Below are 24,162 nucleotides of genomic sequence, written 5' to 3'. Positions count from 1 at the left end.
ATTGCACTCATAAATGCAGTAGGAATGCTAAAACAGAGGCTAAGTCTATCAAAAATGAACAATTTGGGTGCCAGACAGCCCAATGGGCTAGGCATACTATATGTTGGTATCCTGGGAAAAGCTTTGTGAGTTTTGCTAATAGCCATTGCAGGATACATTTTCAATGAAACCTTGACCCATCTGCCAGTACACACCTGGGGCTGCAGGCTGCAGTGGTAGCACAGCTCTTCTGTACCCCACCATTCAATAAGGTACACAGAGACAGAATATTGACTTCTCCGTAGTATCATGAAATTGTAGGATCATAGAATATCTTGAGTTTGAAGGGACCCATAGGAATGCAAGGACTCCAACTCCTTGTTCCTTGCAGGACCATATGCATATGAGAATTCCATTATATTGAAATAGGGGATGTTCATTAGGGTGAGGCCAGGCAAATACAGAATAGTAAACAGCAGCAAACTATAAAAGAAATATTCACTATTTCAACAACAGGCTCCATTGCAAGACAGTCTTTGACATCCTTCACTAGAAGGCTGTTGCCTGTCTCCCTCCTTACTACTCATACTACTCTCTTCCTCCACTGCACTCTGCCAGAAAATTTTCCATTTTCTTTTCATCCTAACTTTTCTGTCTATGCCTAACATTTCCTAGTAACAGTATTCCAAAAAAGCCCTGTGAAATCAGATCAGGGCTTTCCCCTTTCTCATTCCTCAGCTAGATACCTATTTCAACCACCAGTTTTAAGCTTCTGTCAAACAGAAGCTCACACCCATTTACCTGGTAATTTTACTCTCATAGCTAGAGAGTTTTCTAGCACAAAGTTAAATGAAAACACAAATAATTCAGAATGCAATAGGTATTTCTCATTTAAAGGTGCTCTTATGGCTCAGGGGAAGGCAACTTATTGTTAGAAAAGTCATCACTAATATTTGCTTATTATAACCTTGCCCAAAGGTTGTTTGTGTCTCATGCCTAGAGGAAACCATGGCATCCCTGAGGTATGCTAGTCTCTTGATGCTTACATCATTGATGTAATTCACTGGCACCTTCCTCATGGCATCACTGCAGGATGTCTGATGCTCTTGCATCATATTATTTTCAGGATTCAGGTCTTAATTAACACTTTGAGTCATATTAGCCCTAATGGTTAAACCCTCTGTGCAGTCATTAGTGACAATTGTGTACAACTCCACTCCTGATTTCAGATAAAATGTGACCCATCAGACTTTAGAAGACTGAAATTCATGATAAATAATTCAGCCTCATTACATAAAGTTTATAAAGTGACAGCATAAAGGTAGTCCTTGAGAAAATCAGAAAGAGAAATATATATGGAAGGTAAAGAAATCCTCTTAGTAGAAATCAGTAGATCAGGTGTAGGGGATAATGAGTGTCTCCTGTGTGTAAAAAAAAACGTAGGAAGATTTAAAATCAAAAGACATTGAAAGTTCTGGTATACATCTGGGATAACTGCAAATAGAAAAGTCAGTATAAATACCTGAGCTGTTAGGAACTACTGGACCAAAGGACCATCCTGCTCCTACTTTAGTCTTCTTTTACCTTGGGAAACTGAATCATATTGCCCTTTTCAAAATGTGACCATGTGCTTGCCTAAAGTGAGTTGGCACCTTTCTTCTGCATTCACCAAAAAATGTTCTGGAATATTTCTTAAAGTAAGCATGAGATACTTATTTAATTTTCTTAAAATTTTAAGATCAAACTACCACAAACACATATAAAAACCCCTACATTAACTTTGAGTCTTGAGAAAATATAAGATTTGGCTGTAATAACTTAAAAACACCAATCTTATATGGGTTGAAGCAAAAATGGTGGGGAAAATTGTGTATTCACAAAGGTCTCCAAATGTTTTTTTCTCTGATTTTGTTTTGCCTCTTAATTGTAAGTTCTTTTGCCCAGAGATTAAAAGGCAGACGATTCTAGGTTCTTCTTTTTTACTGATATTTATTATTTTCTTATCTATAGCACAGCTGCACGGGATGTGCCTCTTAGTTAACAAGGTGGAAAACGGCTGTGAGTTCTAACTTTCAAAGCCTTTTAAAGTCCAAATCACCCAATTAGGAAATGCTAATTAATATGTTTTTACTTATAATCCAATAACTATCTACTCATGATCCGCAGTGCAGGTTTTTTGACCCAATACCAGAACACTCAGATTTGTGAAGAAGAAGGAGAAAAGAAGAAGAACAAATCCACACCCCAAATCATCCATATTGTTACACATATATATTATTGTATCCCAGAAACCTAATTCTCTAAACCCAGGGTTCCAACATCCAAATGACTTACAGTCTTTTGCAATGGTAATACAAAGTCTACAGAATGCCACATAACCACACGCCCACTGAGGTAAAAACAGGAAAACAAGAAAAAAAACAAATCTATTTTCCAGTCATTTGAATTAATTAGAGAAGCTTTGGCCCAGATAACACTGATGTACATTGCATATTAGGTAAACAATGGGAACGGGAAGAATGAATTCCTGCTAAGAACCAAAGGCAGGACAATGGGTACCTCTGGTGGTACCCATGCAACAGACAATAGACTGTGCAAAATTTCATTGCCTACAAGAACTGAGTCCTCAGAACAGCAGTAGTTTTACACTCATGCTGATTCTTCAGCTGCTTGAAACTGTACTGATAAAAGGAGTCTTTGGGTGGGACTCATCTCCCCCAACTTTACACACTTAAAATATAGACATTTACATTTGAGGCTTCTCCAACTGAGAAAGAGAGAAGTAAGCTCTTCTTGGCTATAGTTCATCCCATCTTAAGGTCTTACTAAGAAAATGTCAGGTCAGTCCCAACTGAGAAGTGCCTGTTTTATTCCACTGAAAAAAAAAAAGGAGCTTAGGGCAACCAGCTGAGTAGATGTCTACAGTTAGGTAGGTCTTTCTTCTCTCTTTCACTTTAAATGACATGTCCAAACTTATCTGCAGGCCTGTGTGGATATGCAATTGCTCAAGGAAATGCAGTCTGCTTTTCCATCCTTTAAAACTATTTCTAATAGTTCTACTCTGAATCAAGGATGTTTATTAATTCATCCAGATCCCTCCATGCATGTTTGGTCAGTATCTTCTGAAAAGCACTTTAAACTCTTATACTAGCAAGAGTGATGTGAGTAAGAACCATACAAGGCAATTACCCAGGTCTGGTGTCTTACAGGATAGAAGAGAAAGGGACTGCTGGCAAAAGCTCTTTAAAGAAACAGATACTTACTACTTAAAGCATAAAGAATTGTGAGGTCACAATGAAGCATGGTCTTCACAAAAAATATGATTGAAATACAGATTAAATTAGCAAATCAGAAAAAAAAAGTGCCCTGCTTCTTGTTTCCCCAAGCTCATTACTGACTATAGAGTACAGTGATCTTCAAGTCATAAACATTCATGTGCGTCACTTAGAGGAATATTTTCCAATCTATTTATAACTTGATTTCTTACTTGGCCATGGTTCCTATCTGTCGGTCAATATTATAAACATCTGCCCTATGCCAACAAACGAGCTCATTTTTACCATGAACTCAGGAGCCATCTTTCTACATGTCATGTCTTATACACATCACACTGACACTGCCTCTAAGTGTATAGGCAGTAAAAATAACAATGAAAGCATGTTTCAGTAGTAAATAAAGATCTTTTAAAATACTAAATAGAAAGCTTAACCCATTAGTACTCACCACCAAGGCTTTAGACCTGTTACTTAGAAGTTTTTCGATGTCTCTGGCTGCAATTTCCACTAGCTGACGAGGGTTGTTTGCTTCTACAGTATACAATGCTGTGTTTTTCGTATAAATCTGCAAAAGAAAAAAATGGAAATAAATCAAAATGACAGCAGACATTCAAAATAAGCCAAGTGACTTGACAGAAGAGGCATCAAGACATCCTCTGTTCTTACTGGAGCGTCAGAAAGACTACTGCTAGGAAAAGCCAAATGGGCCCTGTGAAAGAAGTACTTCACCTTTTTGTCTGAGAGGTAGAAGCTGGCATTAAAAATCATTTAATTAATCTTCAAAATTGACTAGTTTTAGTGACAAAGTAACCAGCTGCAAAATGCTCAAGGAATCTGATTCCCACAGACTGCTAAGAAAGCAGTAAAATGGAGATCCTTTAAAATCACTGAATTACAGATAAAATAGTTATTGCTGAATTGAATTCTTCCTTGAAAGCGGAAATACAAACATACCAATTGAATTAATTCATTTAAGTTATGTTAATTTAATCAGTTTAGTCACTTATCTATTTATTCATATGATAGTATTCACAAGGAAAGAGAAGGAGGAAAAGAGGATAAAAATAAGAGGATAAAAGGGAAAAGCAAAAATACAAAAGGGGAAATGGGGAAAAAAGGTGAGGGGGAAGAAGGGAAAAAAAAATGTGTTTCTCCTCTATCATGAATAAAGGTTATCTCTGAGGAGCCATTAACTGTTTCCAAAGCAGAACATGTATATGAAGGAGATCATTTTATTTGTTAATCAAAGACACTACAGTGAAATGCAAGTAACCATAAGAAGGAAGGAAGAAAAAGGTGCAAAAAATGCATTTGCCTATCTCTATCCTACTAGAACTGAATAAAGAAAAAATACATTATCTGGAGGGGAAAAAAGGAAATTAAAAAAAAAAAAAAAAAAAAAAAAAAAAAAAAAAAAAAAAAGTTGATACCTTATAGCTAGATGGGCAAATGGGGAAAACTAATTTATGCAGTCAACAGATGGCCTGAGTTTACTCAAGTACTTTGCCTCTGTAGCACTGCCTGGTGGGGGCTGTGCTGTCTCCCGGGAAGTCATTCCAGGCACAGGCAGGAACGGGTCCAGCTCTAATGCACTGGCTGCCATCCAGCACGAGAGCTGAAAAACTGCCGAGCAGACTGAGCCTACCAGCCCCGCCAGGCTTCTCGAGTTAATGCTATGGAGACCTTAAAGAAACTCACCACAATATGTCTCTGGTGCTTGTAGCTGATAAGTACCACAAAAACTTTTCTGACAGCTGCAGTTATAGCTGTAAATTTTTATCAGGCATGTCCCATAAGCTGCCATAGGTTTTCATCACTTATGAATTTTACAAAACTTATGTTGGGTCTCGGTTTGTTGTTTATTTTCCTTCAGAAGTACAGTAATTCCTTTCCACCAGTAACTGAGCAACTGGAATAAGCCTTATTCCTCATATAGTAATGATTATTTTTAAAAAATCAGTGTACCATGAGCAGAGAACTACTGCAACTGATGATAGATTCCAATCAACTCAGATCGTAGTTTGGATATTTTGAGGTGCTTGATTTTCAAAATAGCCACACAAAAAGTTTATCTCTGGTTAAACGCAAGAATCTCTTTTTGAGGGGTTTGTGGGGTTTTTGGGTTTGTTTTATTTTGGGGGGAGGGGATTTTGGTGGGGGAATTTTTTAGGACATGTCTTTACAGTAGAATTGGCCTATATGCCAATTGTTAATCAAACAAATTTGGAAAGAAAGACATTTTATTCTACAATTTATCACTTCAGAATTTCTTCCATTTTTCTCTGAAAGACATTAAATTTGCAGTCAGAAAACTATTTAGAGTTAAATTGACTATAGTGACCAGTCCTACAGACAAGGCAAGAGTAGAAATCAGTTTTATAGATCCAGGTGGCTTGAATCAAGACTGGAAATTTCAGAGGAACATCTAAATTGGAATGACCATCAAATCTTGTAAAACTTTCAGGTTTTCACATTGTCAGCAAATTACCCTGGTCACACAAAGAACAGACACTTCAATATAGCAGGTGTTGATTCTTGGACTTTGAAAGAAATGTAATAGCAAATTCTTTAAACTTCATTTGTGACTGCATCAAGTACACCTTAATCAAAAGTTACTAAACTTACAGAAGAATGGAAACAAGGTTTTGCAAATGGGCTAAAAAATGTAAAATAATTTTCACAGAAGTCTAAAAATAATAGCTTTAATAATCATTTTATAGCATTAATATTTTTTGCTTGTGAAAATATTTGAATGTTTGGTTTTCTTTGTTCAATTATTTCTGGTCTCTTTTTTCCCAGATTTTTTTACACAATTGCTCTTCATTTACTACTCAATGGTGAAAGCAATAAGAAAAATTCAGTATAAGCCATTTTCATTTGGAGTCTCAATTAGGCAAAAAATCTAAAATTTGGAGAAAGCAGTAGCTCATTGCAAAAATGCCATTTCATAGTAATTAATCTTTCCACTCAACATTATAAACAAACACTAAGAGAGCCACAAGAAAAGAAAATTCACATAGAGGCACAGTGAAATATGTGCTCAAGTACTGCAAGTTTGAAGCAGATGGATGACAGGGATGACTTGGAGATTGTACTGACCAGATATATAAGGGCAAGTGCTGTAGTGCTGATTCCTTGATATTTTTAATCACTTAGTGAAATTTGGTTTCTAACAGGCTCAGTAGAAGGTTATGATGTACTGCATTCACACAGACATGGCTTTGCACCCCACCAGCTAAAAAGATCATATGAATTACTTGACTTAATCACAGAATCACAGAATGACCTGAGTTGGAGAGACCTTAACAATCATCTGGTACCAACCTCACAGCCATGGGCAAGGACACCTTTCACTAGACTGGGTTGCTCAGAGCCTCATCAAAGCTTTTCTTGAACACTTCCAGAAATGAAGCATCCAGTTTCCCTGATCACCATTTGCTAGTGTCTCACCACCATCACAGTAAAAATTGTCTTCTTATTACCCAATCTAAACCTATTGATTTTCAGTTTAAAGCCCCAGCCTTTCATCCTGTCACTACATGCCCTTGTAAAAAGTCCCTTTCCAACTCTCTTGTAGACATTTTTAGGTACTGGAAGGCCGCCATAAGGTCTCCCCAAAGTCCTCCAGGATGAGCAATCTTAACTGTCTCAGTCTTTCCTCATAGGAGAGAGGTTCCATCTCTCTAATCATCTTAGTATTCTGCTGGATTCACTCCAACAGGTCTTTGTCCTTCTTGTCCTGTGCTCAATGTAGAGCGAAGTTACAGTAAGCCATACTGGTAAGGGATTGACAACCTGAATGGAAAAGTTGCACTTTTATCCCTGAATCTAATTTGTTCTTCCAGCAAACATATGATCCTATAGACCCCAGTCTGCAAGCACTCACATTTTTCACACACCTAATTACTAAAGGGAAGTTATTCCCATATCCCCAAACTTGAATGGTTTGAAAGCTGCAGACTATCAAAGTGTTGTACAGTGGGACATTCATAGGAAAAGAATAATCATTTTCATCTTTCTTCTCCAGCACCAGCTATCAGAAAAGTTCAAAAGCCTGAATCACATAACAAGGAGATCATCACCACAAGAGACAGGAGCACTATTAAAACCTTTATAACATGCATTGTGGATCTTACCACCAAGAAAGCCTGACTCTGAGGCTGGCTTCACAACTTGCATTTGCCAGTAATTTCAAAAAAATAAAATTTAAAACAACTACCACAAAAACAAAACAAAACAACAAACAAAAACCAACCAACCAACCAACCAAACAAAAAACCCAAAACCAAAACAAATCGTTTTGACATTCACACAAGATCCCAGATAGGTCTGAGTCCTGTGACTTTCCTTCTCCCCTTCTTTGTTTTACCCATGGTAGGTACTGATCTACCCTGCTTCTACTGCCAGTGGAAGATTTATCCCACAAGCTCCTAAACAAACAGCATCAGAAATTACTTGGAACTTCACACACTTCTTTATTTTCCTGAAGTGTGAGACTGTCTCAACTACCAAGGAGCAGTCTAATACTCGTTAATTATTTAGGAGGTGTGTACATAATTTATTTATTGCCTACTACCCTCTTCTTTAATTCATTGTAGCACTGCAGAAGTTCAGCACAACAGTACACAGGGAAATGATACATACTTCAGGATTTGGCACCCTGGGACAAACTTTTCCTTCTCCAAGCCTCCCACCTAGCAGCCTAACAAAATTAGCAAATGCTCATCTCAAATAGTCATAAAGGGTCTAACTGGCAAAGGTGTGCTCACGTGTCTTTCAAAATACAATTTGGCAGGCTCCACGGTTTGTTAAGAAGAGCTAATTTGAATACAATTTATTAAATTGCTTTAACTAAATGAATGCAAGTTTCTATAGGTTTTTACATCTAAAATCTTAGTTATGTTAGTACTTTAATCACTAACATTTTCCTAAAAGCTCTCCAAATTGCCAGTAAAATCCTGTCACTTCTCACAGCCTCATTGCATGACTAAGCAAAACCTGTAAGGTCATAGCACAAAAGTACTTTAATTCTTTTCTGAAGTCAATAGTCATGCACTTCTTTATTCAGGAAAGACTGTATTAAAATTGCACATAATGAACTGCAAGGTTTTAGAGGAGAGAACATGATGGAAAGAGTCACACTAAGGTGAAACAACAGTTGAATGTGACAAAGATTAGAAAAACAGCCAGCTCCTCAGCAGAACGTGCCCCTCTCTGTTCAGTCTTCAAGGACACGTTTATAAATCTCACACAAAGAGACATTCTCCTTGCTTCCTATAAAGCTCACAGGGCAAGTCAAACACTTCTGCACAAATTGAGAGAGAATGAAAGATGTTATTACATGGATCTTGCTATATTGTGGCAGGCATTGGGGCTGGCCCTAGCATTGAAATTTATTTAAATGGCCCTCCTGCTGTATCACACTCAGAAAATGAACTATTTTCAACTGCAGTAGAACTCCTTTGCCTCTTTGTTTGTTTGTTTGCTTTGAACGTGTCATTCTCCCAGTTTAAAAAAACAACAGAGCCTTTCCTTCAGGCAGTGGTAACTTGGCTGAGGGCCCAAACATAGGACATGAACATGCCACTCTCCTTTCTATCACCAAATACTTCCATGGACATAGAAATCATACCAGCCAATATCTTCAGAAGCTGAAACCCAGAATTTCAAAAGTAAACCAAAATCACAGTAATTTTTTCCTGCTTTGGAAAAGAGAAATAAAATAGCTCAACAATTCCAACAATACTTATCTTTACAAGGTAAATCTATGGACATTTTTATTATTTCAATACTCCTTTCAAGACCACTTAACTCAGCTAGGCTGAGACACCTCTGTCAACAATCAATGCTTTATCACCAAATGCTTTATCATCAGTCTAGACCAGCTGGAGACTACCATGATGGCAAAAACTACTACTACAAAGATAGTGCTGAGCTTGCAGTAAAATCAAGCAGAACTTTGTGGTGGGTTCTCCTCCATCTTTTCTGAAAGAAACCACACCAAACTACTAAGAGTACTTGTGAAATCTTGACCTAGGTTTTACAAGATTGTGTACTAAAGTAATTATTTAATAAATTTTAAGAATCCTTCTAAATGGAGTGAAACTTAAATAAAGGTTTAGTAAAGTATCCTCTTTCTGCCCACTCCCCACTTCTGGAAAGGGCCTCCCATAGCCAATGTCCCCTGGTCCATCCAATCTCTTGCTTTTTATCACTTGTGGCACTACCAGGCCTCAATGATCAAGACCTGCCTCACCAGGAATCTCTGCCTGTACCCTGTATTATCAGCTCCATTTCAACTCAGTCCTCAGCTGAAAAAAAATTCATTTCATACTGAAATTTTGGGTAATGTTAAAATTTAAAAAAAAAAAAAAAGATGAAATTATAATTTTATTAATAATATTCTATGTTTTACAGAATCAAAGTTTGTTTTAATAACTTTGTTTAGCTAACAAAATAGCAACTAGTAACACACATATATTTACTAATTTTAGTTTTTGTTTTTATCAATGTCATGATCTCATTTCTGAGAGAAAAGCAGAGAGGAGAGGTCATTTGAGAGACATCCAAACACGACAAGATCTTGGGAGCAGGAAAAGTCAGAAAACAGAAAATAACCACTTTCTAATTTTATTTAATATATATTATATTATATTATATTATATTATATTATATTATATTATATTATATTAATTGTATTATTACACTATTATTGCAAACTTTTTATTACTGTAAATATTGTCCTTCAACTGAAATTTTTAGTAACCACAAACAATATGATCTGCCCAGCATAAGAAAATTCTATCTTCTTACTAATGTATCCTATTTCCAAAGTTATATTAATGCTTCCTATTTCTAATACATGCCAGACAATTTTTCTTTCTCACAAGACACTTCTTTTCTTTGAATCAGAAGCAATTAATTGTGAAGCACATAGAAAAATGCTCATGTCTAAGAAGTATTCTGTATTTTCAAAGAAATCAGTCTGAGTATTTTATGTCTTACTCTCTGCTCCACATAATGTATAAATAAGATTACAGCTGCTCCCTAGCAACTCGCAGATGCCTTCATTCTTGAAATTCATGGCAACAACACAAAGGAAGAAACCACCCCACTAGTTTACTGTAGCTGTTGCTTTTCAGAATCACTTGCCTGATCACTGACTGCTCTAAAGGTCTGGGATGACAAGTGACAGGGCAGCTGATGTGTTAAAAACCATGGAATATCATAGTAGTGACATGCATGTTAGGGAAAAAATTATCAGAGCAAGTTCATTCTAAAGTAAAACACTCAGACTGAATTCTGCAAGGTGCTGGGAACACTTATGCCTCAGTTAACACCAGAGAGAGGATAAGCAGTGCCAGAGTCAATGGGCTCACTCAGGTGCCTACTCAAAGGGAAGCATATAATCAGGCATACTTTGTAGGAATCATCAGCCCCTTTTGACTGTTGATAATTAACAGAGTAGTCCAGAGGATTTTCAAATTAAGAAGTAATTTTTGTAATTGCCACTTTGTATTTAAACCTTGATAAAGCAGGAGTTCAGCTTAGTACTTCTGCTACTTTACAAACATGAAAGATTTTACATCCCCCTTTGTTAGGAAAAATGTATTTTAAGGTATTCAATTTTGCTTCCTAATTATAGAAATACAGTATTAAATAACAAGATAAAATCATTCATTGGTTTCAGAGCAGTTTTAACTCATTTTTAGCTGTGATTGAGTAAGAACTCAAAAATCTCAATTCACGAGCACAAGTGGATCTTTCTTGTAACAGAAGAACAATAAGAAAGTGCTTCAGATTTCTTCTGTACTTCTGGTATATTTGGAGATGGGCACTTTTCTAATGTCTCAAACTCACTTATTCATAGGGAATTTTGGCCTGCCTTAGCTGCTCTTAATGCAATTTATCATCTACTGACTCTCTCCCCAAAAGTAATTTTAAATCTAAGGGAACTCAAACAGGTTTTTTTGGCATTTTATTAACCACAGGACTTGGAAACTGATTAGCTCTAATGTTCGGGGTTTTGTTGGGCTTAGTGAGTGACTTTTTTTTAAGGAAAATGTTTAATTTTTTCTCAGCTTCTACAAAAACCATCTGAATATAAGTACCAATGGGACAGAATTTATTATTGTTAAAGCCAATGGAACACTATAAGTTAATCAAGAATAGTGCTTTGATCAAAGATTATCCAGATCATCAGATAGTAATTAAAGCTATGGTAATATTAGGCCATCTCTTCCCTTGAGCTTGAGCAAGCTTTGCAGTCACTATTCTTAGTGACTTACAGCTGGTTTTGTTTGCTGGAAGAAGGAAAGCTTCAAAATGCCAGTTTATTGCTAAGGGAGCAGAGAGAGAGTGTCATCTGCAAATAGTAAATGAGGCTCCCCACGTTTTGACAATCTCTTAATTTCCATTTAGATTACAAAGAAAACTTGAAGATAAGTATTCAAATTTCCCAGTTTGCATTTTTAAAAGAGATTTTATTTTCCTGATATCTCGACATTGGTCAGCAATGTGTAAACTCGACAGGATTTGGTTTGGAGAATTCTATTTCTAGTTCCTGCAGCTTTGGTATTTGGTTGCACACAGAACATAGTGGTGGCAGTGGTATACCCCAAAGGGGACATACTTTATAAATACTGCATTGTTAAAAAAGGTGTTAATAACTTTGAGAGTCCCTAACCAGGCTAACCCATCTCATACATTATTATAATTCTGGTAAATGGACTCTTCAATAAATACCTAAAATGACCATGTTTCATTGTACCAACCCCTTTGTAATTCCATTCTAAAAGTAATCTTGACCTCCCTTCCCTTCACCACACCCCTCTCAGATACAGCAGACTGGTGTCCTTGCCTTAGGAATGAGGGAAAAGGCAAGTATGACTAGTGTGCAATAGCCTGTTTATGCTTAGAAAGAATGCAAGTGTTTCAGAGGGAGGCCTCGTACTCCACTCACCCAAACTTTCTGATATCTATTTTATTACACATTACTAAGATAATTTAAAAAAATAATAAAATAGAGTTATTCCCTTGTTTTCAATTTTTTCTCCTTCTTTTCCTTAGAAAACAACGTAACAAAACTGCACTTCTGTGGAAAACTGCAGTTGCAGACTACCAGAACCACCCATAAATATGGCATGAACTCAAGGAATTTTCGGCAAATATAAAAGTGGTCACCCAACAAGGATAAAAGTCCTTCAACAACTTCAAAATAGTTGACTTGTTTAAATTTTCATTTCAAGATTATATAAAATTATAGTTTTGTTTTATATGGGTAGAAGTCAACAAAAAGAGACAAAAGGAGAAAAGAAAGAATACAATACATTTCTGATTTTTGAGATCAGTCATAGTGAACCTCACTGAGTGAAACAATTTGAATGAACAGAAAAATGAATAGAAAATTTTCCTCATTTCCCAAATTTAGCTCATTTAAACACTTGCCTTCCTTTCTTAGACCACTGGAGAGTACACCCAGGACATAAAGGAAACAGCTTCACAGTTACACCAGCTGTGTCTACAAGTGTTGTGGTATTAGTTACATTTTCCATTTTCAGGGGTAAAGAAGGATGGACTGCACACCAATCAATTATTATTTTATAAGTCAGAAGTGTCTTAAAATCCAGGGTCAAAATAGTGACAAACTCCTCAGAACCTATGGCAATCACAACATTCAAATGAAATTCAGACTTACGAAGTCCACACCCAGGACCTCCTGAGAAATGTCAACCAAATGTATTCATTTGGGTTGTTATTCTTAAAATCAACTATATTTTTAAAAAATCCAGTTCTTTCATTTATTCTTTATATTTTTCTTAATCATGAAACTCTCCGCTACTTCAACCTTAACAAGGGTGAACACAGCATATTTTGGAATGTGTCCATATATCCCCTAGGTCCATCTGCTAGCTCATCAGAGAATAGCACAAAGTACAAAATTCTTTGCCTATGGCTAAAGCATATAGAAACTGAATCCAACTTGATATATACAGTATTCAAAAATAAATAAATAAATAAGTAAATAAATAAAAAATAAATAAATAAATAAAGCTGGTAAAAATAAATAGAAGTTTCAGCTCCACATATCTGTTTAATGCTTTCGAAAAATAATTTCAAATTTCTATACCGCCTTTTCTAATTCATTCAATTTACTTTATGACTGTAAAGAAAGAACCACATAAATATCATGCCAATCATTGAGAAAAATAGTAAGAATGAAAATGTTTACTGCTAAGTTGCCTGCCAAATCACCTTTCTAAGCAGGAATTGCAGGCTCCTATGACAACAGGGAAGATCATCCAGATACAAGTTTTACATGAATTTCAAGTAAGCTGTTGAAGTCTCCCCTCGCACAGACCTCTATACAGATAATGAAGAGAACAAGGCAAGCACTGTATGACAGCCTCTATAAGTCTAAGTCATTGGTGTGCCTCTGTCTGTAGAGCTTCTAGAACAGAGCTTCTAAGACCAACTTAGCTAAAATCTGTAGAATCCAACAGAAAATTACTCTGGGTTATAATTCCTTCTGGCCGAAGGAAGCTTTCCTGAACATCCCTACTCCAAGGCAGTTCAAATCAGAGATCAGTCTCTCTTACAAGTCACTCATCTCAGCTAAACTCTAGAGACTGATCCAAGACCTGGAAAGCTGAAAGTGTGGCCTGGGAAGCTGCTGCCAATGTGAGTGTTTGAGCAGACTGGCACCATCTGTGCATTAGGCACACAGACCTCACACTGAGAAAGGGATGAAATGTGCTCCTACAGAACCTCGGCTGGGCTGTTCACTAAGGAAGAGCTAATTATTATAAAACAGCGTTCAAAATACAATATAAATAAAAATCTTCTAACAATTGCTGGTGGACTCATTTTGTGAATGGAACTCATCACCACATATCATATACCCATACCTAGCTGGCTCTCTTTTTATTTTGTAGGAAGAAACATTATTTTTATCTCTGTAAGAATTCCATTTAAAGGCCAAGTCAGCCTATATGGGTTCACTCTACAGCTCCTGGAACTGTAATAACAGCATGCCTTATGAACATCATGCATGGGTTGTTTTTGCAGCAAGGTATTAAAAAGGAAACAGATTCAGAGAGCAGAGTTCCTTGGAACTGCCTCACTATCTGCTGCTTCGTTAGTTATCTGCTGCCTTAAAAGGTTATACTGCACAAGATGGCATTTTTTGCTTTAACAGTCATAGTGAAGCTCCAGTGTGTTTGTCACATCAAAGCTCTTTCCAGAGACCCACATTTTTTTAATGCAGTGTTTCTGTAAAAGAGGATTCTCTTCAATCAGCTTGGAACAGACAAGTTCATGAATTGCTATAAGGCATATTCTGTACTCCAAGGTCTTCCTTTCTGGGTACTGCAGGGTTCCCCTCCTTCTGTCTCTCCTGTCCCTAGAGGTATTTTAGGAGCTGGAATCCAGAAGCATACTTGTTGTAGTTTATTAGATTAAATGAGCTGTCAATTAGCTGAGCCATGAGTCTTTGCTGTGAACGGTCTATGTAAAAATGGAAGTTGTGCATACTTCCATCAAAATGGAACCATGTATTTAATAAATTCTGTAGTTCAGTAGGCTCTTCACCCCTTTTTTTTCCTGTGTGCTGAGGTGTCTGGTTTTAGACCAGAAAGCTACTTTGAATTTTGTATATATTTTTGTCTTTTCAAAAAAAAATGCCTACTGAGAAATGCAGCTAGTGAGCTCAGCCTCAATATTTATTTTGTTACATGGATTTTAAAATTCTATTAATCTGCTCTCTATTCCTTCTTATTTTTTTTTTTTTTCTAACAGTCTATTTGCTCTGTAGTAACTACATATCATTCACACCAGAGCAGCTTCATAATGCCTGACTGCACAGAGAGTTCACGGGTAAGACAAAGTTACATGAGCCTTCTTAAGTTGAAATGACAATTACGTGACTATTTGTTGTTGCTGTTTTTGTTCTTTTGTAGGTTTTTTTAAACATAAAACTTATAACACTAAAAAGAATATACTATGTTGTGCTAGACACAGTTAAAGAAGCACACTGGACAAGATTTTCCTGTGTATCCTGTATTCCTGCTTTCAAGTCTCAAGTTGTAAATACAACATCTCCTTATAAACACTCCCTTTGCTCTTCTAGGTGAAAAAAATCCTTAGGAAGGACTAAATAGTACCTTCGTCATCTGGGGAGCTACAGCAGCAATAAGGTTAATATATAGCCTCTGCTTTTTGTGTAAAAATCTGTTTGGTTGTTTTTTTAAATACCTTTTACCTGCTTGACTTGTAAATTAAATGTTGTTAGTCATGATTCTTAGCAAATGTAAATTAGTGTAATCCACTGCAGTCAGTGGAGCTCTTCCAGTTTTCAACCAGCTGAGAATTTTGGCATCTTGAATCCTGACTTCCTGCCTTGTTGAAGCAATCTTTGCATTACTGTAATGGGGATATTACATTGTTATTACCTCCAAGTTGGAGCTCTCCCAGATCTCACCTAAACTCCTAGTAATGACCAAAAAAAGCAAGACTTAAATATGTGCTTTAAAACTATTTTTGGAAGACTATTTTGAGACCATTCCCAGAGAGTATCACAGAACCAGAGAATGTGCTGACTTCAAAGAGACCCACGAGGATCATCAAGCCCAATTCCTGGACCTGTGCAGGACACCACAATCCCACCACATTTCCTTTGGGCATCACAATGAACAGTTCATGCCTGCCTCTCCATCTCCTTGTTTCTTCTACTCCAGTTATACCACTTTGCCTGGTTAAGGCCATGGATAAGCACAGCCTCAATGTAAAACTCCTAATGTTATTTTGGTTTGGGTTTTTTTTAACCTTTCTTTTGCAATTTTTCTTACCAGAAGCATTATATTGTTGTCATCATTGCTAACAAGAGAAAAGGTATACGAAATGTGCATCAGCATAAATATATTCATATTTTCAGAGGCAGAATCACTAATGAACTAGTAGACTTCCAAATAATTTGTCTTTTTAAACACTACATGGAATATTCATTAATATATTATTGTGTATCCTCGCTATACAGATATTTTCAAAAGTTGTGATTGATGAGAGTTACAATGGTTTACAATGGCTATATTATATATGCAAAAGCAAGAGAAAGCGTGGTTAGTTACTAGGACAAGATTGTGATTCAAAATCACTGTAACAAAATTGTCAATTAACTAAGAAATTGGAATCTTCTTTTGAGGAGATTCCTCTCCTTAAATATGATTCCATGCAATTCAGTACATGTTAAATGCAAACACCTTAACCACAAAAAATGTTTTCCCTGGTTATCAATGTCCACCCTGCAGAATAAATTAGCCTTTTACCAAGGTACTGATCTCAACAGGACAGCTATCCACCTACACACATACCTCACTTGACTTTAATGGTCATCTACATTTTAATTTTTTTATTCCTTTGTAAGTACATATTACACTCTAAGTTTTACATTCTCCAGGTCAAAAGCTCTCCCAGTCTAAAATCAAAATAATTGAGAATTAAGGCAGTTCTCCTATCCTTTTCCCTCATGGTCAGAAAAAAATATTTTACAGTTCTCCAGAAGAGACCATTGTGTAGTGTAATTCCCTGGAGCACAAAGACCCCCAGATATCCAAGGCACACCCAAGCACAAACAGCACTGGTGAACCCCGAGATACCTTCAGCAAGTTATGGGAGCACCATAAACTTGCAGCACACAGCAGCTAATTGCAAAAGCCCTGGTTTATGAGGACGTAACACATTCTAGGTGAGAATGCGTTAATTGTGTTATGTCAAGAGCTATCTTGGTCACTTTAGAGATCTTCATAGAAGACATAATTACACAAAGCAGACACAGATTGTAACTTCAGCTGAATCAGTGGGAATTCTTCCCCTGAGTCCAGGGAAAGGTTGACCAGGCTGTGAAATGGTTATATTCTGCTACGTGTTCTTGCTAAAAGCTTTAGCCTCACGCTTGGCCAAATGAAAATTAATTTTCCCTAGAACAAGGGAAGACATTTCTCCTACCAATCTGATTATTACAGCTTTTGACAGAAGTCATGTTTACTATTTTATAAGAGGAGCAATCTGCTCCTTCTTTTTGTATTAGTCATTCTGCTTTTTGAGAGACAAGGGGAAGAAAATGCAAACAAATTATTTCTTTTTTGAAGTTTACATGAGGACTACAGGTTTGGTCCAAAACATTCTGGAGATGGAATAATAAATAAATCAGAAAAAAAGCTGAAAATTCAATCTGACTGTAAGCATTTTTAAAGCCTGAGCAACTGTAGGCAAGTTCTGTGAATAAAGGTGACAAGCATGCAGGCATGCTATTTTTCATGTCTTTTAGTCTCCATTTTTCCAAAACTGTGGTTCATTTCAGAAGAGATCTGACTAAATGTTAATAGGCAGTAAGCAGGAAAAAAAAAAAGTATGTTATTCAGAAATGGGAAAGTGACAATAGCCTGTAAACAAGAAGAGAGTGGGAGGCTGCATGGTTTACACCTTGCAGGGCTTTGTGTTTTCCCTTGCAGCCAAGAGAGCTAATTAAAACCTTCTGTCTACAGAAAGACATCGTGCAACTTCGGTCAAACAAATGGCTTTGGTATACTATGATATTTTACATGGAAACATCCCCTTTTCATACTTCTAATCCTAGGATTACAAACACATATCGACCATCTTGTGGATACTCTTGAGATAACATTATTTGCTTGAAGTCTATTATAAATTCTGGCTTTTCAAAAGAAACTTACCTACAGTATTCACACACTTGTTTTTGTTTTTATCCACATGAATGTCACTGTGGCAAAGCTGGTAGCACTACAGATTATCAGGTTTACCCAGCAGTTTTCATTATAAAACTGTTTTAGCAGCTTGTAAATTTGCCAAATATTAACTACATAAACTATTATTTTCCTCAGGGAAAAAAAGAATGACAACATCAATCTCTTGGCTTTTTATTATCTATTTTACTATGTGGTCCTTGCATGGGAAGGCATAGCAAAATTGTTGAGACATTAACTCATTGTTTTGTTCAAGTTAGAAATCCTCTGTAACTCATTTTCCTATTGCCTATTATAGATTAAAACCTCAACATTTTATTTAGAGATATATTCTAGTCATTAGGGTTAAAAATATTTTAGCCTGAAAAGGACCTGCATATCCCTGAAGAGATTTTATCAGCTAAATTTCTGAGAACACGGGTATATTCCAACCCAGAGACCATCACTTCTAGGGAACTTCCCACCTCCTCTGCAGTTAAAGATCAGACTTGCTGTGGTCTCCCAGTGGGAGAAGGAGGAGATGAAAACTGAATGAAGAAGAAAGGGCAAGAGATTGAGATATGGAAACAGGAGATAGACTGGAAAATGGAAAGAAAATAATAAGGAGAGAAGAGACTGGAATGGAAGGAGAAATAGAAAAATCATACAGAAGAAAACTACAGGTCTGGGACTGAGAGTTAGTGATGGAGAGAAATAAGACAGGGGAAGAGAAATTCCTGTGGAAAAGAGTATTGTGACAGGCTGGCCACACACACCTGGACAGGATGTTTTGGAAATGCTAAGAAAAACGAAAGAGTTCAGAGACAGGTGCTGATCTGGACAAAGCTGAGGAGAGAGATCCTAAAATAGAAACAAGAAACTAGTATAAAATAGAAAGGCAGACTGGCCAAGCAGCAAAGGAAGGAACTGAGACAGAAACATAGCATAAGTTGAGAAGAAATGAAAGATAGCCAAGCAACACAGCAGGAAAGGAACAGAAATTTGAATGGTGAATCAGTGGTAAGGAATGGTAGGGAAAAAGAGACACAGCAAGGGCAGAATTGATCAGATCACACCTAAATTAGATAAGCAGAAAGGACTCGTAGCAGAAACTCCCCACTAGAACCTGGAGACTGATGATTTGCAAGTCTTGTTGTTCTCTGTCAGGAGACACGTGAAATCCACCCACAAAAACTCCAGTGTTCCGTGCTTCCAAACCTTACATTTCCTCAGGAAGCTCAAGTGCTAGACATTTCTGTGTTGGAAACCCATGCTTGTACAAATCTGATTATTTGTGTTAGGATTTCAAGATTTTGTTTTCAGTTTGTTTAGGGCTTTCAAAGATTAAAATGTGCATCTAAAGCATCTGCCTTAAATTGTGTTGCAATATGAAGCAGTCAAATATTAGGAAAGGCCAGAACTAAAATAAACTCTGCAATCCTCATTTATGTTCATCATGTACATGCAGTGACACAGTCCTTCCTTTTATAGGACAGTGGTGATCTCATCTGAGCTCATCTTCTAACCTCCTCTTCTAGTCAGTAAAGACAAAATGTCCTTCTGGGACAGGATACACACAAGATGTGAATGTCTGGGCAAAAGGTCATTAAGGTCAAAGGAATACATTAATGCACAATGCTAAATCTGAGAATTTCACACATGATTTTTTCTTTGTGTCTCTTAATGGCTTTGAAACCTCTGCTATGCATTTCATGGATCATTTGGGGAGATTATGATTTCTGAGTACCAAATCTCAAGGTTTCACATTCAGTTCCCCAGCACCTTTTGTTGGCTAACAATAACTTAGTTTCCTGATGTAGCAGCAAAATTTCCCTCACATCAACTCAGACATCCATCAGCTCACAGAAAGAGCCACAGCACTTGTGCTGGGATAGGGAAAGGGAACTGTATGATCATATGGATGTATACTGGATTGTGATGTATACACACAAAATTGCACAGGCAGTGTAATCCTGACATTTTCTCAATTGTGCCTTCATTTTTCTGCAATGTCAGATGTGTTGTCACCATCTATGAATAGAACAATAACAAAAAAATAATCTCAATGAAAGACTTGTAAATTATTCTCTAATACAAACTTTATGTTAAATTTTAACAGCTGAATAAAAATAGTTTTCATTCTCATCCATATTTCTGCTAACCAAAAGCTGCCTCATTTCAGGAATTATGTATCAGGAAGATAGGTTTCCTTGTTAATAAAGAGCAGAATTCTCCACCACTGTGAATGGTTGCTTCCTGGAGACCGTATTTGACAAACATAGAACATAAAAGTGCTTGCTTCAGGTGGAAGTGTTGCAACAATGGTAAGCCTTATGTCTGATACTGCAAAGCTGATTAAATATTATCAATGAGGAAATGCTGCAACACTGAGAGTGAATTGATGGATGTCTGTTATTCATTTCCCTCTCAGTAAGCACTGCAGAGTTTAATTCCCAAAAATCATTTTCATATGTTGGGATGAAATGATTGTAAAGCCTAGAAGATGCAAGCCCTTCACTTCACTTCACTTTCTAGTTACAGCAGTCTAGGACACATCTTACTTGAGCAAGCCAGTCCACTCCACTTGCAGTTCGTGCAAGCGTCACAAGATCTTCTTGCATCTTATCCACCCACGCTTTTATCCTGCAGAAAACAAAAAAGAAAACAGAGCCATCCAATCAGATCACTGACAAGTGGAAATGGCATACAAGCATATAGCACAGAAAACAGAAAAATAAAAGAGATAAAATTGAATATAAAACATACAAGACTTGTCTTTGAGGTTTTTCTTCAACAGATCCTCTACCCAGCCTTGTTGACCTGAATCTGTTCATAGTTCTGTGGTGGCCACCAAGCTATGCCTGCTGTAAACCCAAGAGGAACATCGTGTCTATGAAGCCAAGCTGCAGCAAAGATCCCCACAACAGAGCTGGTACACTAACAGCCAAGACAACATGCCTGCCCTGCAGCTCCCTCCCAGAAATGCCTCTCCCAAGCACCGCAAGGTCCTTCTCCCAACAGATAGTAAAGGCAGAGAAAAACAGCAGCTGGAAGCAGGTTTAAAAACCACACTAAATGTTCTGGTCTTTAGCCTCCCTTCAAGGAAGCAACAGCAGAACAGGCAGCAGTGGCCAGGAGCTGTTTTGAAAAGAGATGTTTGCTCCTGGCTGCTGTCACCAGGAACAACTGATTTGCTGCTTTTCCTGCTCTGCTCCCTGTGCCCAGTAAACCTGACTCTCTGGAAAAGCATGGATCCAACACAGTTTCTGTGCCATGTTGCATTCTACAGCAGGAAAGGAGCCATGGTCAAAGTTTATCCCAGTAAGGTCCATGTTACCAGAAGCTTGTGTTCCTTTCCTAGCCAGAAAGTTTCATCTCCAACTTATCTCTCACATTATCCCTGCCATTATGCCAGCTTTCTGCTCTGAAACTTGGAACAGATAAACATATTTATCCTACCCCTTTCCCAGCCTTAATCTGATACCCAAGGGATAACTGCTTATATTAATTCATTAATAAAGACAGGAAAAAGGGAGATTCCAGTTTTGCTTTGGAAAATTTGGAAAACTAGGAAAGAAGATGGAAGACTGATTTTACTCTTTTTTTGCATGACCATTAATAAATACATTTTCTGTTAATCCACAACCAATATCTCCAAAGAACACCCTCTTCTATTATGGAGTTACAAGTTGACTATTTTTATTAAAGGACCCTTCCTCATGCTTCCTTCACACATGAAAATCACATTTGCACTTACTATAGCAATTGATTCCATTGTTGGTGTAGTGCTCCCAAATCTTCCCTTCTACAGTTTGCTTTCCAAAAACTGAGATAAAACAAATTAATTTCCTGGTTCAAGTCTCCACAAAGCCCTGTATTATATAAACATTTAGTTTTGTGCAGAAATCAGTTTGTTTAAAACCATGGTGCATTATAATTACCATGGATTTAGGACCATCATTTGTATCTGTACAAAGAATATTGACTCATAAGCACAACTACGAGCACAAAAAAGAAAATGCCATCACTTTACATTTTTGAACGGCTTCTGGTTTTCTGTGTGAAAGAATGAGGCATATGAAAGGTGAAAAAGTGAAACCCATTACCCAGAAGTGTTTTCAAAAGCATAAAATAAATAATTGAACACCCTGAGTTTTTTTATGATCCATTTCAGTTATAAAAATTGTGGGTGTTATTTTTAACAGGAGTTCATAGAAAAAATGAGGGAGGATTGATTTTTAAATTTACTTTTTCCATTTCCTACTGCTTTATATTTTTACTTGATATATTCTTCTCTGTCCTTAAAGAAAACTGGAATGGTGAAAACATATATTAGTTAACTAGTCAGTTAGTTAGCTGGTTAGTTACTTAAATTTGAAATTTTGGAAGAAGTTGCACTTAAAACCAATAATTACTTTTTAATACTATTACTTGTAAATGAAATATGAATCATTTATTCTCTTTAACTTGAAAAAATATTGATTTTTCAATAAATATTTCTTATATATTGTCGAGAACTCCTGCCTCCACACAATTAGCCCACACCATGCCTTCTGGAGTTAGCCGCCATGACTAGTTTTTGTTTTAGTTTGGGTTTGGTTTTGTTTTGTTTTAATTTGTGTTTGAGCAAGGCTTCTGCTTCAGTCAATGGGAAAGGCATGTCCAGAGCTGACCCACTCTCTCCTCAGCCAGGTGAGCTGAACCTATCTTCTACATATCTTCTAGTGGAGCTCTGGACAACTTTGATTCCTAGTCCAAGTTCTCCAGCTTCACTTTTAGTCAGGTAAGGGTAGAGAGTATCAGTTTCTAAACTGGAATAGGAGGAAGTCCACCTTCTTCCAAACTTAATGACAATTTCCCTCCCTAGCTGTAACTATAATGTAAATAATAAAGCTTCTTCCAATGTACTCACTATATATTTATCTTAAGAGATTATATTATTGCATACTGGTGATGCCTTTTCCTGGTCTTAAAATCAAGAGTCATACACGGTTAGAAGGGGAAAAGGGATTTTACCTTGGTATTTATTTTAAGGATCCTTAGGTGGACACGTCCAGGTCATATGCATCAAGATGCGCCCCACCGAGTGTGTGTGTGTGTTTGTGTCCCCAACATTAGGTATAACATTATAGGTTTTACTAATTAGCATATCTATCCAAGATTCCCCAATGAGAGGCTCAAGTGAGCCCCCCTCCCCAAGGATCCTTCCACTGGATGGTTCTATCTTGGTTTACAGAATGTGTTCTGGAGAGGACCTTGGGCTCTGGGGCACACCGATCCCTAACTACGAAGCTTCTAAAATGTTGAGTCTCTTAGCTTGACAAACAAGTCCAAGAATGTAGGGAAAAAGCACTAGGAATACAGAAGTTGTAAAAAGGTATAACAGGGGTATAAAAGAAAAGGCAAAAATCTTCATGGCATCACTGGTGTTAGCCAGTGAGACCTTCTGTAGTGAAAACTGTCCTTTTTTTTGCTTTCCTATACACTAGGGTGCAACATCATCATAGAATTATGGAATCATAGAATAGTTTGGGTTGGAAGGGACCTTTAAAGGTCATCCAGTCCAATCCCCCCTACAATGAGCAAGGACATCTTCAACCAGCTCAAGTTGCTCAAGTAAAAACAATAACATCAGAAAAGTTGTGCTAGGTTACCATCAAAAGTAGAAACGAAAAAATGACATTCTACGACTTTGAGGAAGTTCAATGTAATTCCTCTTGCCTTCCCACAATAATTTGAGTATGATTAGTATTATTTATAAAATCTAATGACAGCATTACTGCATCTCAGTTTCCTGTTGAAAAATGGTTAGAGGACCAGGGACATGGATCATTGATAAAGCCAAAAGGTAGAGATCAATAAAAGAACTGTACAAGCAAAGGCTTGCATGAGAAAATGCCTGCATGAGAAAATTCCTGCATGAGAAACAAGCCTGAGAGCAAAAAGGGAGTTTTAAGGAGGTACAGTGCTGTGCTGATAAGATGTACTGACCATGAGAAGGGAGGGAGAACTTTGATTTCTCAAGTCAAAACATAAATAATAGAAGCTTGCCAAATGTAGTCTTTTATCTAACCCAATTATGTAGAAACAAGAATGCGCTTTCCTAAGTTTGAACCAATTAAGAACTGATAAGCATGCATACTCAATACTATATAAGTGCCTCTGTATTG

The 24,162-nt window shown here is 37.0% G+C and overlaps 1 protein-coding gene across 12 annotated transcripts in view; it reads right to left on the bottom strand.

Annotated features, from left to right (window-relative positions):
• CACNA2D1 (calcium voltage-gated channel auxiliary subunit alpha2delta 1) overlaps nucleotides 1-24,162 on the bottom strand; it is a 368,603-nt gene that overhangs the window by 297,906 nt on the left and 46,535 nt on the right. For all 12 annotated transcript variants that reach the window (XM_069035534.1, XM_069035542.1, XM_069035561.1 and 9 more), the window contains exons 2-3: nucleotides 20,554-20,635; nucleotides 3,703-3,819 (exon numbers count right to left, since the gene is read on the bottom strand). In XM_069035534.1, the coding sequence (XP_068891635.1) occupies nucleotides 3,703-3,819; nucleotides 20,554-20,635 (199 nt within the window). The remainder of the gene's footprint in view (nucleotides 1-3,702; nucleotides 3,820-20,553; nucleotides 20,636-24,162) is intronic.

The sequence above is a fragment of the Aphelocoma coerulescens genome, chromosome 1A, assembly GCF_041296385.1.
Source record: "Aphelocoma coerulescens isolate FSJ_1873_10779 chromosome 1A, UR_Acoe_1.0, whole genome shotgun sequence".
Classification (NCBI taxonomy): domain Eukaryota; kingdom Metazoa; phylum Chordata; class Aves; order Passeriformes; family Corvidae; genus Aphelocoma; species Aphelocoma coerulescens.
Note: the sequence above shows the minus strand (reverse complement) of the source record. Positions and strands in the feature narration are given on the sequence as shown.